The sequence below is a fragment of the Crocuta crocuta genome, unplaced genomic scaffold (genome assembly GCF_008692635.1).
Source record: "Crocuta crocuta isolate KB4526 unplaced genomic scaffold, BGI_CrCroc_1.0 scaffold53, whole genome shotgun sequence".
NCBI lineage: Eukaryota > Metazoa > Chordata > Mammalia > Carnivora > Hyaenidae > Crocuta > Crocuta crocuta.
The window spans coordinates 2,837,251-2,850,694 of NW_027529432.1; the positions used below are offsets into that span (position 1 = coordinate 2,837,251).

At 51.8% G+C, this 13,444-nt stretch overlaps 1 protein-coding gene across 1 annotated transcript; it reads right to left on the reverse strand.

The window, feature by feature from the left end:
* Positions 1–11,492: 11,492 nt before the first annotated feature.
* On the reverse strand, positions 11,493–13,434 carry CUNH11orf68 (chromosome unknown C11orf68 homolog). Its single transcript, XM_077759624.1, has one exon. It carries the CDS (start codon positions 12,880–12,882, stop codon positions 12,127–12,129), a length of 756 nt encoding a protein of 251 aa, XP_077615750.1. The 5' UTR covers positions 12,883–13,434; the 3' UTR covers positions 11,493–12,126.
* Between the last annotated feature and the right edge of the window lie 10 nt (positions 13,435–13,444).

Consider the following 13,444-nt stretch of genomic DNA (forward strand, 5'->3'; position numbering starts at 1 on the left):
GATGTGGGGGGGGGGGGGGGGGGGGGGGGTGTTGAGGAAGAGGGAGAGAGAGAGAGAGGTTTTGGAGGCAGTGCGATCCATGGAAAAGAACATGCATGCTGGAATCAGACAACTCTGGGTTCTGGAGTTGGAATTCTGGAATTCTGGGGAGGCTGCTCGCCAGCCTAGGTGAGGCACACAATCTCAGGATCTCTGTGTCCTCGTCTGTAAAACAGAAAGGTAATGGTAATTACATCTCAGGGTTGTCAGAGAATAGAAATGAAATAACGTCACACGTGTAGCACAGCATATAGTACAAACGGGACCAGTTGAGAAAATGAATACACATGTTGATAAAAAGCTCCGGAGGTGGGAGCCCTTGGCGTTCTGATCACATGCTAAGGCAATCACGCAGCCCACAGGCACTAACTGACACTCAGACTCTTTGGCTGAGCCCACGTTGGATGGGTCAAGGTGCCAAAGGCGGCCCGGTGGTGGCACATTTGAGGATGACACAGGTCAGCCTTGACTGCATACATCTGCCTGATCCAGAAACACCACCTGTCCCAGTCTCCCAGCATCCTGGGACAGTGACTGAGCAGGGGCTCAGGTCTTAAATGAGTGCGTGCGTGTGTGTGTGTGTGTGTGTGTGTGATTACATGGTTCCAAAAGTCCCTTCCTGCTCTAACCGTTGGTGGAGCCACAAGGAGGCCCTTTCAGAGGCAGTCACATTCCAAGCTCCTCAGTCACCAACTCCTGCTTCGCGGCTGCAGAAACGTTCCTGGCCCCTGAACTCACCAGCTCCCACCCAGGGAGGCCAGGCGAGAATCCCAAGGGGCGACTGTGACTGCAAGAGTCTGGGGGTCGGGAGGTCCGAGAAACCAAGGCACTGTCCCTTGGCAGCCTGTGTGAGCCTGGCTCAGTCACTTCCCTCTCTGAGCCCCGGAGAATGGCCACCTCCCGGGGGCTGTGGTGACGCAAAAGGAGGTGATGGGTGGGTATGCTTCGCACCCAACAAGCCCTGTCAGCGCCCCCAGGACACTGGAGGTGATGTTTATGCATTTCATTTTTTCATTCACTTTGTAAAATCAAAGTTTATTTATATTTATTTATTTATACATTTATTTATTTTTGAGAGAGAGAGAGAGACAAAGAAAGAGAGAGAGAGCATGAGTGAGGGAGGGGCAGAGAGAGAAGGAGAAGGAGACACAGAATCGGAAGCAGGCTCCAGGCTCTGAGCTAGCTGTCAGCACAGAGCCCGACACAGGGCTCGAACCCATGAACTGTGATATCATAACCTGAGCCAAAGTTGGATGCTTAACCCACTGACCCACCCAGGTGCCCCAAAGTTTATTTATTTTTAAAAATGAGGTTGAAATTTACATAACATACAGTTAACCATATAACTTTTTTATTTTTTAAAAGATTGTAATTTTTAAATTAAACATTTTTTAATGTTTGTTTTTGAGAGAGGAAGAGAGAGAGAAATTGAGAGAGAGAGAGAGAGAGAGAGGGAGCAGCAGAAAGAGAGGGAGACACAGAATCTGAAGCAGGTTCCAGGCTCTGAGCTGTCAGAATAGAGCCCGACGCAGGGCTCAAACCCACCAACCACAAGATCATGACCTGAGCTGAAGTCAGATGCTTAACTGGCTGACTGAGCCACCCAGGCGCTCCTAATATTTTAATTTTTTTATGTATTTTAATTATCTTATACATTTGAGAAAGCACTAGTTTATTTTATTTTACTATTTTTTAATGTTTATTTATTTTTGAGAGAGAAAGAGACAGACAGAGTGCGAGCAGGGGAAGGGCAGAGAGAGGCGGAGGCAGAATGTGAATCAGGCTCCAGGCTCTGAGCTGCCAGCACAGAGCCCGACACAGGTTCAAACTCAGGAACTGCAAGATCATGACCTGAGCCGAAGTTCAACACTGAACCTACTCATCCACCCAGATGCCCCAAGATTTTAAATTTTTAAAAGGAATCTCTATACCCAATGTGGGGCTCGAACTCACAACCCTGAGATTCAAGGGCTACATGCTCCACCAATTGAGCCAGCCAGGCACCTGACAGTTAACCATTTTAAAGTATAGAGTTCAATAGAATTTTGTGAATTCACAATGTTGTGCAATGACTACTTCTAGTTTCCCAGCCTTTTTAAAAAATTATTATTATCCCAGAAAACCACCCCGTTCCCCTGAAGAAATTACTCCCAGTCCCGTCTCCTGGAAACCACACACCTTCTTTCTGTCTCTATGGATTTTCCCATTTTGGACATTTCACATATATGGAATCGTACAATACGTGATTTTCTGTGTCTGGTTTCTTTCACTTAGCACGATGTTTTCCAGGCTCATTTATGTTATAGCATATAACCAGAGTATCAATACTCTGGTCCTTTTTATTACTGCATAATATTCTATTATATGGAGATACTACAATTTACTTATTCATAAGTTGATGGATATTGGAATGTTTCTCCTTTCTGTGTATTATTGCTCATGCTACTGTGGACATTTGTGCACAAGTTTTTGTGTGGACATATGTTTCTATTTCTCTTGGGTATGTACCTGAGAGTAGAATTGCTCAGTCGTATAGCAACTCTGTGTTTAACCTTGTGAGAAACTACCAGAAAAGTGATTGTACTATTTTACATTCCTACTAGCAGTGTATAAGGGCTAATTTCTCCACATCTGTGCCAACGCTTATTTCTGGTTTTGGAATGAAGGACATCCTAGAGGGTGTGAAGTGTTTTAATGTTCATTTCCTTAATAGCCAATCATGTTCCTTAATGATCAGTGAAGTCTTTTCATGTGCTTGTTGGCTATTTATATATTTTTGGGGGACAAAATTCAAGTCCTTTGCTCATTTTTATTTTATTTTTTTAATTTTTTAGTATTTTATTTATTTCTGAGAGAGAGAGAGAGAGACACCGTGAGCAGGAGAGGGTCAGAGAGAGAGGGAGACACAATCTGAAACAGGCTCCAGGCTCTGAGCTAGCTGTCAGCACAGAGCCCGACATGGGGCTCGAACCCACGAACCGTGAGATCATAACCTGAGCCGAAGTCGGACACTTAACCGACTGAGCCACCCAGGCGCCCCTCCTTTGCCCATTTTTAATTGAGTTGGTGGGTTGTTCTTTGTTTGTTTGTTTTGGTGTGGTTGTTGAATTACATGAGTCATTTATATATTCCGGTTACCAAACCCTTATCAAAAATAGGATTCGCAGGGGCGCCTGGGTGGCTTAGTCGGTTAAGCGTCCGACTTTCGCTTAGGTCATGATCTCGCGGTTCGTGGGTTCGAGCCCCACGTCGGGCTCTGTGCTGACTGCCAGCTCAGAGCCTGGAGCCTATTTCAGAGTCTGTATCTCCCTCTCTCTCTGACCCTCCCCTGCTCACGCTGTCTCTCTCTCTCCTAGAAATAAATAAAAATATTAAAAAAAAAATAGGATTCGCAGATATCTTCTTCCATTCTATAGGCTGTCTTTTCCCCTTCTTCATAAACGTTCTTTGACACATAAAAGTTTAAAAAATTGTTATGAAATCCAATTTCTCTGTTTTTTCTTTTGTTGCTCATTCTTCCAGTGTCAGATCTAAGAATTCACTGCCAAATTTCAGGTCATCGACATTTACCCCTATGTTTTCTTCTGTTTTATAATTTTCACTCTTATATTTAGGCTCTTGATGTAATTGAAGTTTAAGATACATCTAGTGACGTGCATTGATCCAACATGTTCAGCTTGATGACTTGTTACCTGTACGTAAACCCATGTAGTTACTGTGCTGATGGAGGATGTTTGTAGCTCACAAGCTCCTTGTGTCCTTCTCAGTCACCACTCCCCACCCATAGGTACCACCATGCTGACTTCTATCATCATTGATGACTTTTGCCTGTTCTTGAACTTGGTACGTATGGATATATCCTTCAGTGGCCAATTGCACGCATTTCCCTTGGATAAGTGCCCAAGTCCTGATTTTCTCCAACAGTCCTTCAAAGTGGTTGTAGCCTTTTACATGCCACCAGCAGTGGGTAAGAGTTCTGGCTGCCTGACAGCTGGAGGTGACATTTTAGTTTACCTCAACAAACATTTCTCTCCCTTGGTCCTGGCCCCATCCTCTCTCTCCTGGACGCTGTCCGTGGCCTTCAGCTTGGCTCCTTCCTCTCCATTCCCTACTTGGCAGTCTGGGGGAATCTTTTGAATTCTGAGCTTTTTGGGGCACCTGAGTGGCTCAGTCGGTTAAGCGTCTCACTCCTGATTTTGGCTCAGGTCATGATCTCACTATCATGAAATGGACTTGATCTCACTCTCTGCACTGATAGCACAGAGCTGCTTAGGATCCTCTCTCTCCCTCTCTCTCTGCCCCTCCCCTGTTTGTGCTCCCTCGTGCACACGCTCTCTCTCTCTCTCTCAAATATAAAATTTATTTATTATAAATAAATAAATAAATAAATAAATAAATTCTGACCGCTTCATTCTCAGACTTGGAACCCTTCTGAGGTCTGGAACCTTTTGAATTGCTACCCAGGAGGACCTGAGGTCTGGAAAGGGGTGGCGTGGGGACCCTTCTGTGCTCTTTTAGGTTGTTTGGGGGGGGGGCATGAGGGTTAACACTCGTGACTCATACTCATTGGGCTCCTAGAGGCTGTTCCAAGTAGTTTGGTAATCCTTACTACACTCCTATAGAGATAGATGATAATACTATAGCCATATTACAGATTGGGGAATGGAGGCTGAGAGAAATTAGGCAACTTGCTAAAAGCCACACAGTGAGGAAGTGGTGGAGCCAAGATTTGAATTTGGACAGAGCCTGACCTCCTCACTGCCTTGTTAGCCTGTCCTTTGAAAGTGGCCAGAATCCTTAGCTTGGCATTCCAGGCCCTGCCAGAGGTAGGCTGCCTGCCTAGGCGCCATCCAACTCATTCTGTGTGCCCCAGACTCGCTGATGGACTGAGCATCTCACCTTCACACAGGCTGTTCCCTGGGGCCAGGATGCCCTTCTTCACCCCTTCATGTGCCCAACCCTCTCTCATCTGGAAGGCCTCAGTTTTCTCATAACTTCCTTTTTAAATTAAAAAAAAATTTTTTTTTTTACATTTATTTATTTTTGAGAGAGAGTAAGACAGAAAGAAAGTGAGCGGGGAGGGGCAGAGAGAGAAGGAGACACAGAATCTGAAACANAATAATTTTTTAATATTTTGTGTTTGGGGGGGATTTTATATATACTATTTTAAGTTATTTTATTTTATTTATTTATTTTTATTTCTTTCTGAGAGAGAGAGAGAGACAGCGTGAGCAGGGGAGGGTCAGAGAGAGAGGAAGACACAGAGTCTGAAACAGGCTCCAGGCTCTGAGCTAGCTGTCAGCACAGAGCCCGATGTGGGGCTTGAACCCACGAACCGTGAGATCATGACCTGAGCTGAAACCAAGAGTCGGACACCCAACCGACTGAGCCACCCAGGCGCCCCTATTTTAAGTTATTTTAAAACATAAAATTTAGTTTTTACTTTGCCTTCTATTTTTAAATTTTTCATTGCCTTTCTTTTTCTACCAGGTAATGCATTTACATGCTTCAAGATCCAGAAGCTGCACAAGGGTATACAGTGAAAACTACACTCCATGGTGTGACCAGTTTCTTGTGTATCTTTTCACCTAGAAGGTAGCCTGCTCTATGTCCTGTTTTCTCTTTGCTTTTTTGTTTTCATATATCTTGGAAATCCTTCCACTGAACACAAAGTGGAGTACATGTAGATCTGCCCCCTGAAAAGAAAAATATCCGGGCTGCCTGGGTGGCTCAGTCGGTTAAGCATCTGATTCTTGATTTCAGCTCAGGTCATGATCTCACGGTGGTTTGTGAGTTCCCTGAGTTGGGCTCTTCGCTGAGCCTGCTTGGCATTCTCTCTCTCCACCTCCCTTGTTTGTGCTCTGTCTCTCTCGAAAATAAATAAATAAACTTAAAAAAAATACCTACTCTGTTGAGGTATATTTTACATCCAATAAAATTAATTGGCCAGGTGTCTGACCATTTTATACATCTGTGAGCATGTTCCCATCAAGTTACAGAACATTTCCATCCGCCCAGAAAGTTCCCTCTGCCCTCTTGCGATCAATTCCCCCCAACCCAGGAAGTCACTTAATCTTAGTTCTATTGCCATAGATCAGTTCTGTCCCTTCTGGAATTTCACATCAGTGGGATCATACGGCGTGCGCTCTTTTGTGTCTGCCTTCTGTGTCTCACCGTTATGTCTGCGACTCCTCCAGAGGCGTGGAGCACTAGTTCACTCCTTTTGATTGCTGAGTCCGATCCCATTGCCTGATGGAGCAGTTTCTATACCCATTCTCCCGAATTAACTGAACACAGATGGAAAGGTCTTCTGGGCCTGGCCATCCAGGCTTTCAAGGTCAGAGGGAATCCTATGGTAGAGCCTGGGTGAGGAGGGAGACGAGGTGTATAAGTGGGGGGAGGGAGGCTGCTGTTTCCAGGGCCTGGATATCACTCTCTCCCCATCCCCCAGATGCCAAGTAAGCATGCACAGGTGCCTGTCCCCTCTGCTGTCCTTTGAGGGTCATGCCACCCTGCTGCAATGGCAGTCCTGTCCCCATGAGGCACACGAGGACCCTGAGGCTCCAGAGAGGGGAGGGGCTGGATTAAGCGGAAGCCGGGGACAAGGCTACCATCTCCCTACTTTTGTCCTGAGGTTCCCTTTCCCACCAGCCACCTCTGCAGCCCAGGGCGTCCTGTAGAGCATCAGAGATATGGTCCCAGCCGTGGGGCATCTCTGACCTGCTCCAACCAGCACAGCAGCAGCAGGGGCTAACAGCCCGAGTTTTGGAATCAGATGGCCTGGGTTCGAATCCCAGCTCAGCCACTTTCTGAGCCACATTCTCTTAACACCTCTATGCCTCAGTCTCCTCATTTGTAAAAATGATATCGTGATTGTACCTGCTTCTCAGGGTTGTTGGCGGAGTACATGAGATACGGCGTGGCGCCTAGCACAGGACTGTCCAAGGAGAGCTCAGTAGGTGCCAGTGAGCATCTTCTTGCTGTAATGTTTTGGGCCATGTGGAGCCTTCCTCTGAATGGAGGGCATCAGGGGCTGTGCTCTCAGTGCCCAGGATGGCTCTGCCCGCTCAGCCTCACCCCTGAGGTTTCTTAGAGAGCTCCTTCTCCCTGTAGCCCTGAGCCCAGGGCAGTTAGGACCCGTCACCCACTTCTTGGGCTCTCCTCACCCTCCCAGACCTGAGGCTTCCCCCCACCCTGGGCTCTTGGCTGCCAGTTCCTGCTAGGGCCAGGACGGGGATGAAACGCTCATCCTGGGATAAAAGGCTGGCGGGCCCAGGCTGGGCCAGTAAACCACCCCACCCTCGCTGGGAGGTCCTCTGGGCACCCATGTAAACTGAGTCATGGGGGGCCAGGGGGTGACTCATGCAGCCTGTGAGCGGGAGCCAGATAGGGCAGAGCTTGCCTGCGGAGGGCCTCTGGCCATGCCTCATAAAGTCACAGCTCTCAGGCCCCTCCGACCCCGGCAGGACCCCAGCTTGCCTCGCCAAGGGACAGGGGTCTGGAGGCTGGACTCAGCGCGCACGCCTGTGCCTGTGTGTTCCCGTGTGAGTGCGCGGCGTCCAGGAGTGAGGCTGGCAGACCGGAAATGGAGGCTCTGACTCGGGAGGAAAGGATTGGGGTTTGGAAAGGAGTCAAAGCCCTAGAGAGGACAATTTTGGCGGGAATGCTTCTCTGCCCTCTTCTGGCCTCTGGGGGTTTGGCTGATTTTTTCCCCCCTGCGGGACCAGCTCTCTCCTTTTAGCCTTGGAGGAGCTAGGGCCCTGTGGCTAACACGTATGCCCTGGGATCCAGAGCTGCTCAGGGACCAGGCACACAGCCTCCTGCCGTAGGGCTGGGTACAAGCACTTCTGGGAGTTGTGGAGCCAGAGCGTTTCTAGCCTTGACTATGGCCAAGTTACTTTACCTCTTTTGGCTGCAGTTTGCTCCTCAGTAAAATGAGGGCTGGAAGGAACAGAAAGTTAATGCTTGCAAACTGCTTAGAGCAGTGCCTGGCACAGAGTGGGTCTTTGTGCCCGTTTGCTCTTGCTATCTGAGGCTCAGTGTCCTCATCTAAAAAATGGGTGGGGGGGCCGGAGGGGGGGCCAGAGGCACCCCTCGTCTGGCCATTGCTTTGGTTCTGGTCTCTGAGGTCATTCCCTGGGAAGCTGCCCCCATGTCCTCCTCTGCCTGACTCTGTCCGTCTGTCCCTCCTGGGGGGGTTTCATGCCCTGCTGGGAAGCCAAGGAAAAATGGGTTCAGTGGGTTTCTGGGCTCGACGCCCTCAGGTTACCCCTCAGTGTCTAGGGGATGCGCGTCACAGAAGTGGGGAGTTTCCCTCCCAGGATGAATCAGCTGTGTCCCTGCCAGGGCCCCTCCCAGCGGGCGGGAGTGGGGTGCAGTAGCCCTGCTGGGAAAATCCCCAAAACCTCGCCAAAGCCCTGGCTGAAACTTTCTCCCAGCTCAGCTATTTCCTGTCTTCCCTGGTTTAGCCCCTGGCCCCAGCTGAAATCAGGGGTCCGGCAGATTGTCTCCCCATTCCCTGGCCAATCTCTCTCGAGACTCCTCGCTGGGGGGGGTTGGGGTTCACAGGACATGTGAGTGGGAGGTGGGGGCGGAGGAGTCTCCTTTCCCTCATCTGTCACCTTCCAATGGTTTTATAAAAGAGAGCAGAGCACAGAGGCTTGTCCAAATTTATTCAGCCTAACCCTGGGCCTCGGCTGCTTCCTGACTCCAAACAGGCCAGATTTCCCTGTCAGCACGAGGGGGTGGGCTTCGGGGAGCCCCTGGCCTGGTATGGAAGCAGTCCTTACCATAGGCCTGGGAGATCCTTCCTGCCCAGGTAGGCTTAGTCATTGTACTCTCTGGGCCTCAGTTTCTCCACCAGTAAAATGGAATCTTAGTCTTGGCCCGGTCTCTCTCCCCAGCAGTTATGAGGCCCTAACTTGTGTGCTTTACGAATCAGGTCCCAAGTCCTTGCTGGAACTTATTTATCTTTGCAGCCGCTCATCACATCAGCACTTTCATGTAGTGGTGCCTCAGCTCCAGGTGCTCTGGAGTTGCACGACCTGGGTTCAAATCTTGGCTCTGCCACTTACGGCTTTGCAACTGGGAGCCAATTAGTGAGCCGCTCTGGGCCTCAGTTTTCTCATCTGCAAAATGGTAACAATAATAGCTCCAGGTGAGACTTGCATGAGACAGCGTATGTAAACACTCAGCGTGGTCCTGGCTCTCATCATGAACAGAATGAGGAAAGGGGCCCAGAGACAGAGAGGGCCTTCATTCAATCACTCGTTTATTCATTAATGTTTTTTTGGCACTTGTGCTGGGCCAGGTCCTATGCTGGACACTGAAGGTACCCCGTGGGATAAAGTGTGGCCACTGTCTTTGAGGGGCCCCAGCCACACAGGTGAGAGGTGGGTGGGTGTGACCGGAGCCTGTGGTGTGTGTGGATGGATGGGGAAGAAGGAATCGAAGAGGACGAGCTGGGGGGTCTGCGGTTCGTTCAGCCAGGAAACAGTTGAGGTTCAGACACATCAAATGCAGATGACAGCATGACAAGGCACAAAAGTGAGAAAGGCCAGCATGGATGCAAGAAAGCAACAGGCCGCTCGTGTTTCTGGAACAAGAAGGGTGAAGCAGAGAGTGGAGGAAAGGAGTCCAGAGGAACAGGCAGGGGCCGGGCTTGCACTGAAATTTGGATTCGGATTTTAGTTAATTAATTTATGGAGAGGTTGCTCTGGCCAAGCACTGTGTTAGGCCCCTGGGACAGGGCTGAGATTTAGACATTGTTTCTGCTTTTGCTAAGCCCCACAGTCTGGGCCTGTGGCTTAGGGACTGGTGGGGGACAGACATCAATAAAGCAATTACATAAGTAACCTCCCGAGTCTTGCTGAACGACAGGTGTACAAGCAGAAGGAACGGCTTGCGGCCCAGGGCCTCATGCCAGGGAGGGAAGGAAGTGCCAGTTGGCTCCAGTAGGGTAGGCACAGGCAGGAAGGGGCACCTGAGGGAAGCTGGGGCTTGGCAGGGGTCTAGGTCACGGGTGCTTCAGGGGTGCGGGCTCCATATTGCAGGCCGTGGGCAACCACAGAAGGGCTCTGAGTAAGCGAGGGGCCTGGGCGGCTCTGCAGGAAAGCTCNGTGGGAGAGAGTGAGGCCTGGCCACGAGGGTGGAGGAAAGGGCAGGAGCGTGTGCAATGCTTAGTTAGGAAAAGAGAATCAGGTGCTGCTGATACCACTTGGGCATCTCTGGGAGACCAAGGAGGGCCCGGCCAGGACCCCTCCGAGCCTCGGCCCAATTTGGTCAAGTGCAAAGCATTGCTTGTCTGAGGGAGGTAGGGCCCCAAGTCAGAGACCACCCAGCTCTGGGAGCTCCCAGGGCCGGGCTGAGGGGGGACTCAATCCTGGGGAAACTTGGGGTGAAGAGGAAGCTGGGGAGGGGGCTGAGGCAGCATCTCATGACTCACCCACTTCCACCCAGTCAGCCCAGTGGCATCTCCGCTCCCTTGCTCCAAATTCCAATTTGGTGAGGCTGCCGAAGGCTGAGTCAGCCCCGGCACGGCACGAGAGCAGCATCCCAAGGGGCTCCTTGCCAGAAACCCTGGCTTCCAACCAAGGCCAGGGCCAGGCTCCCAGGCTACAGCAGCCTTGGCTGAGCCGGGCTGCCCGGCAAGATCACGTGTGTGAATGCGCCTCGTGGGCTGTGAAGAGCTCACTGTGGCCGAGGCCCTGGACAACAGTCTGAAAAGGAGCCAGGGGCCAGGGTGCATGTCCCACTCTGCCCAATTCGCTGCACGACCCCGAGAGAACACCTTTCTCTTCTTGGCCTCAATTTTCTTGACCGCGCAATGGGACCAAGAGCTACTTCTAAACAGGTTGTGAGAATGATACAATGAATATGGAAGCGCTCTGCACACTGCCCAGCGGCCCATGACAGTCAGGGCGAGAGAAGTGAGTATAACTGGGAAGGCTTCTGCAGCTTACAGCTGTGCATGTTGCTCACTGCACAGGCTTCCGCAGCTTACAGCTGTGCATGTTGCTCACTGCACAGGCTTCCGCAGCTTACAGCTGTGCATGTTGCTCACTGCACGAGGCTGCTGAAATCTAGTCCGCGGTCTGCTCACCAGAGCATATGCCCTAACCTAGAAGTGCCAGGAACAAGAGGGTACCTTTCTCTAACTGGCACGAACATACCCTGTGGGCTAGTAGTAGCCCCTCAGACTCTGCTGGGTCAAGCTCTTAGATTTATGGGCAACAACTGAGAAACCGTTTCTGATTCTTGGGATGGAGGAGAAACGGAACAGCCTTTGCAGGGGCTCTCAGAGAGGTTCCCAGCCTCGGCAGGGAGGTGAATCTCATCACTGGGGGGCAGTTAGGGGTGCCCGTTAGGGCAGAGAAGCAATCTCTCTGGCCCTGCCTCTCTCCAGCACCCAAAGCAGGAACCACCAACACAGCATCTTAAAAAAACACTCAAGACACAGACCCAAACTGGGCTTTATTGAAATGCCAGGAGCAGGCACATGTCAAGGTAGCGAAGGAAGGAAGGAAGAAAGGTGGTGCAGGCTGTCGGAGACGGTAGGGAGGGGCAGGCCCCACGTCCATGGCCCTGGCAGCCCCTCTGTCTGCAAAAGGCTGAGTGGATACAATCACCCCCTCCCCCCAACCAAATAGCATGCTTAAGCCTGCAGCGCCTTTGCCCCTTGGACTGCGAAGGCTCCAAGAGGGACTGGAAGCACTAATTTTTCTCTCTTGCGGGGAGGAGAAGGGAAGAATGCAGGAGGGGAGGGAGGGACAGCTGGACATGAGGGCGGCCAAGGAAGGCTCTCCTCTGGGAAAGCCGTGCCCAGCCTGTAGTGAGCGTGGGGAGCAGCAGTGAAAAGAGAGGCTGACGGTCTGGCCCTCAGGGAGCCGGAGGCTCCAGCTGGTGGGGACTTGAATCAGCCCTGAACAGAGGACAAGTGTTCAAAGGGATCCAAGATGCAGGCAGTTCCCGAGTGACCCAGTCCTCAGAGTTGGGGGGCTAGAACTCTTTGGGACGGAGAGGAGGAGACGGGAGGATCCATCCCTGGTGTGGGAGGGGGCGGAAGGCGGTCCTCCCCACTTGGCCGCACTAGGTCAGCTCCACATTGTTGGCGCGGTCCAGCACGCGGGAGCCGCGGGCACTGCCCCCCAGCTGGAAACGACTCTCATAGAGAGTGGGGCAGAGGTGCCAGCGGTTGGCCCGGTAGATGCCCAGGTAGGTGTAGACGTCAGGCTTGTAGGTGAGCAGGCACTTAATGCCCGCCGCACGGATGGCCGCATCCGCCTCCAGCACACCCAAGCGGTCCGTGAAGTCATCCGTGTAAACACAGATGACCTGGCGCCCGCCCTCCCTGGCCCGTGGGCTCACCTTGGCCACCTGAAGCCGGCCCTCGACCACAGCCCGAGCAATGCCAGCCCAGGCGTGGTCCAGCTTGAAGCCAGGTGCCAGGTGTATCAGCCACTTGCCAGAGAGCACGTGATGGGTGATGGCCAGCTGCCGCAGGGTACTCGGGGTGACGGGGCGCCCGCTGGTCTGCAGAACCTCCCAGGCTGCCTGCAGGCCTTGCACATCGCCGGAGTTGGGGACGTAGCCCTGCCCATACGCTGCAATCCAGCCCACCGGCTCCGAGTTGGGCGAGCCAGGGTCCCCATAGCGAGTAACTTGGGATGGTGGGTACTTGGCCAACCAGGCATCCAGCTCAGCGGCAGGCGTGGTGCGGGCATCAAACACCAGCCAGGGGTCCATGTCGGCGGCCATGGCCTCTGCGGCCAGATGCTCCGCAGTGAAGCCATCTTCCCGGCCGCCTGGAGAGTCTTCCTCCTCCACTTCTTCACCTGGCTCCATCCTGCTGGGAAGGAACCCGATTAGGGCAGGTCCAGGACAATTTGCTGGGCCCTAGCGGGTGCAGCCAATGAGCTACAACTCTGTGGCCTTGGGCAAGACTTAATGTCCTCAGTTGCTTCATCTTTATACAGTGGACAACTCTTCCTGTGTCCCAGGGCTGTTGACAAGTAAACACCTGAGGTGGAGTACGCCTTGCAAAAAAGGTGTTGCTAATATTAGTACCACTCTCCCCGATTTGCAGACCAGAAAACTGAAGCTCAGAGAGAAGTGACTTACCCAAGGTCACACCTGCAGTGAGTGTCAGGGCAGAAACACGAATTCAGGTGTGGGAGCAATCAGCCCAGAGACACCACCGGGTCCTGCCAATAACTGGTAGGAATCCCGAGCACTGGGACTTAACGGAGGGGGCCAAAGAAGCCACGTTCACGCAGCATCGCGGCAGGCCCAGTAGGGCCAGACCTCTCAGGCTGGCACTTGTCGGGCCCACTTGAAGACGAGCACATCGATGCTCAGAAAGGGCAGGGATCGGTCCAAGGCCAATAGGGCGGTGGCCCGACAAGAA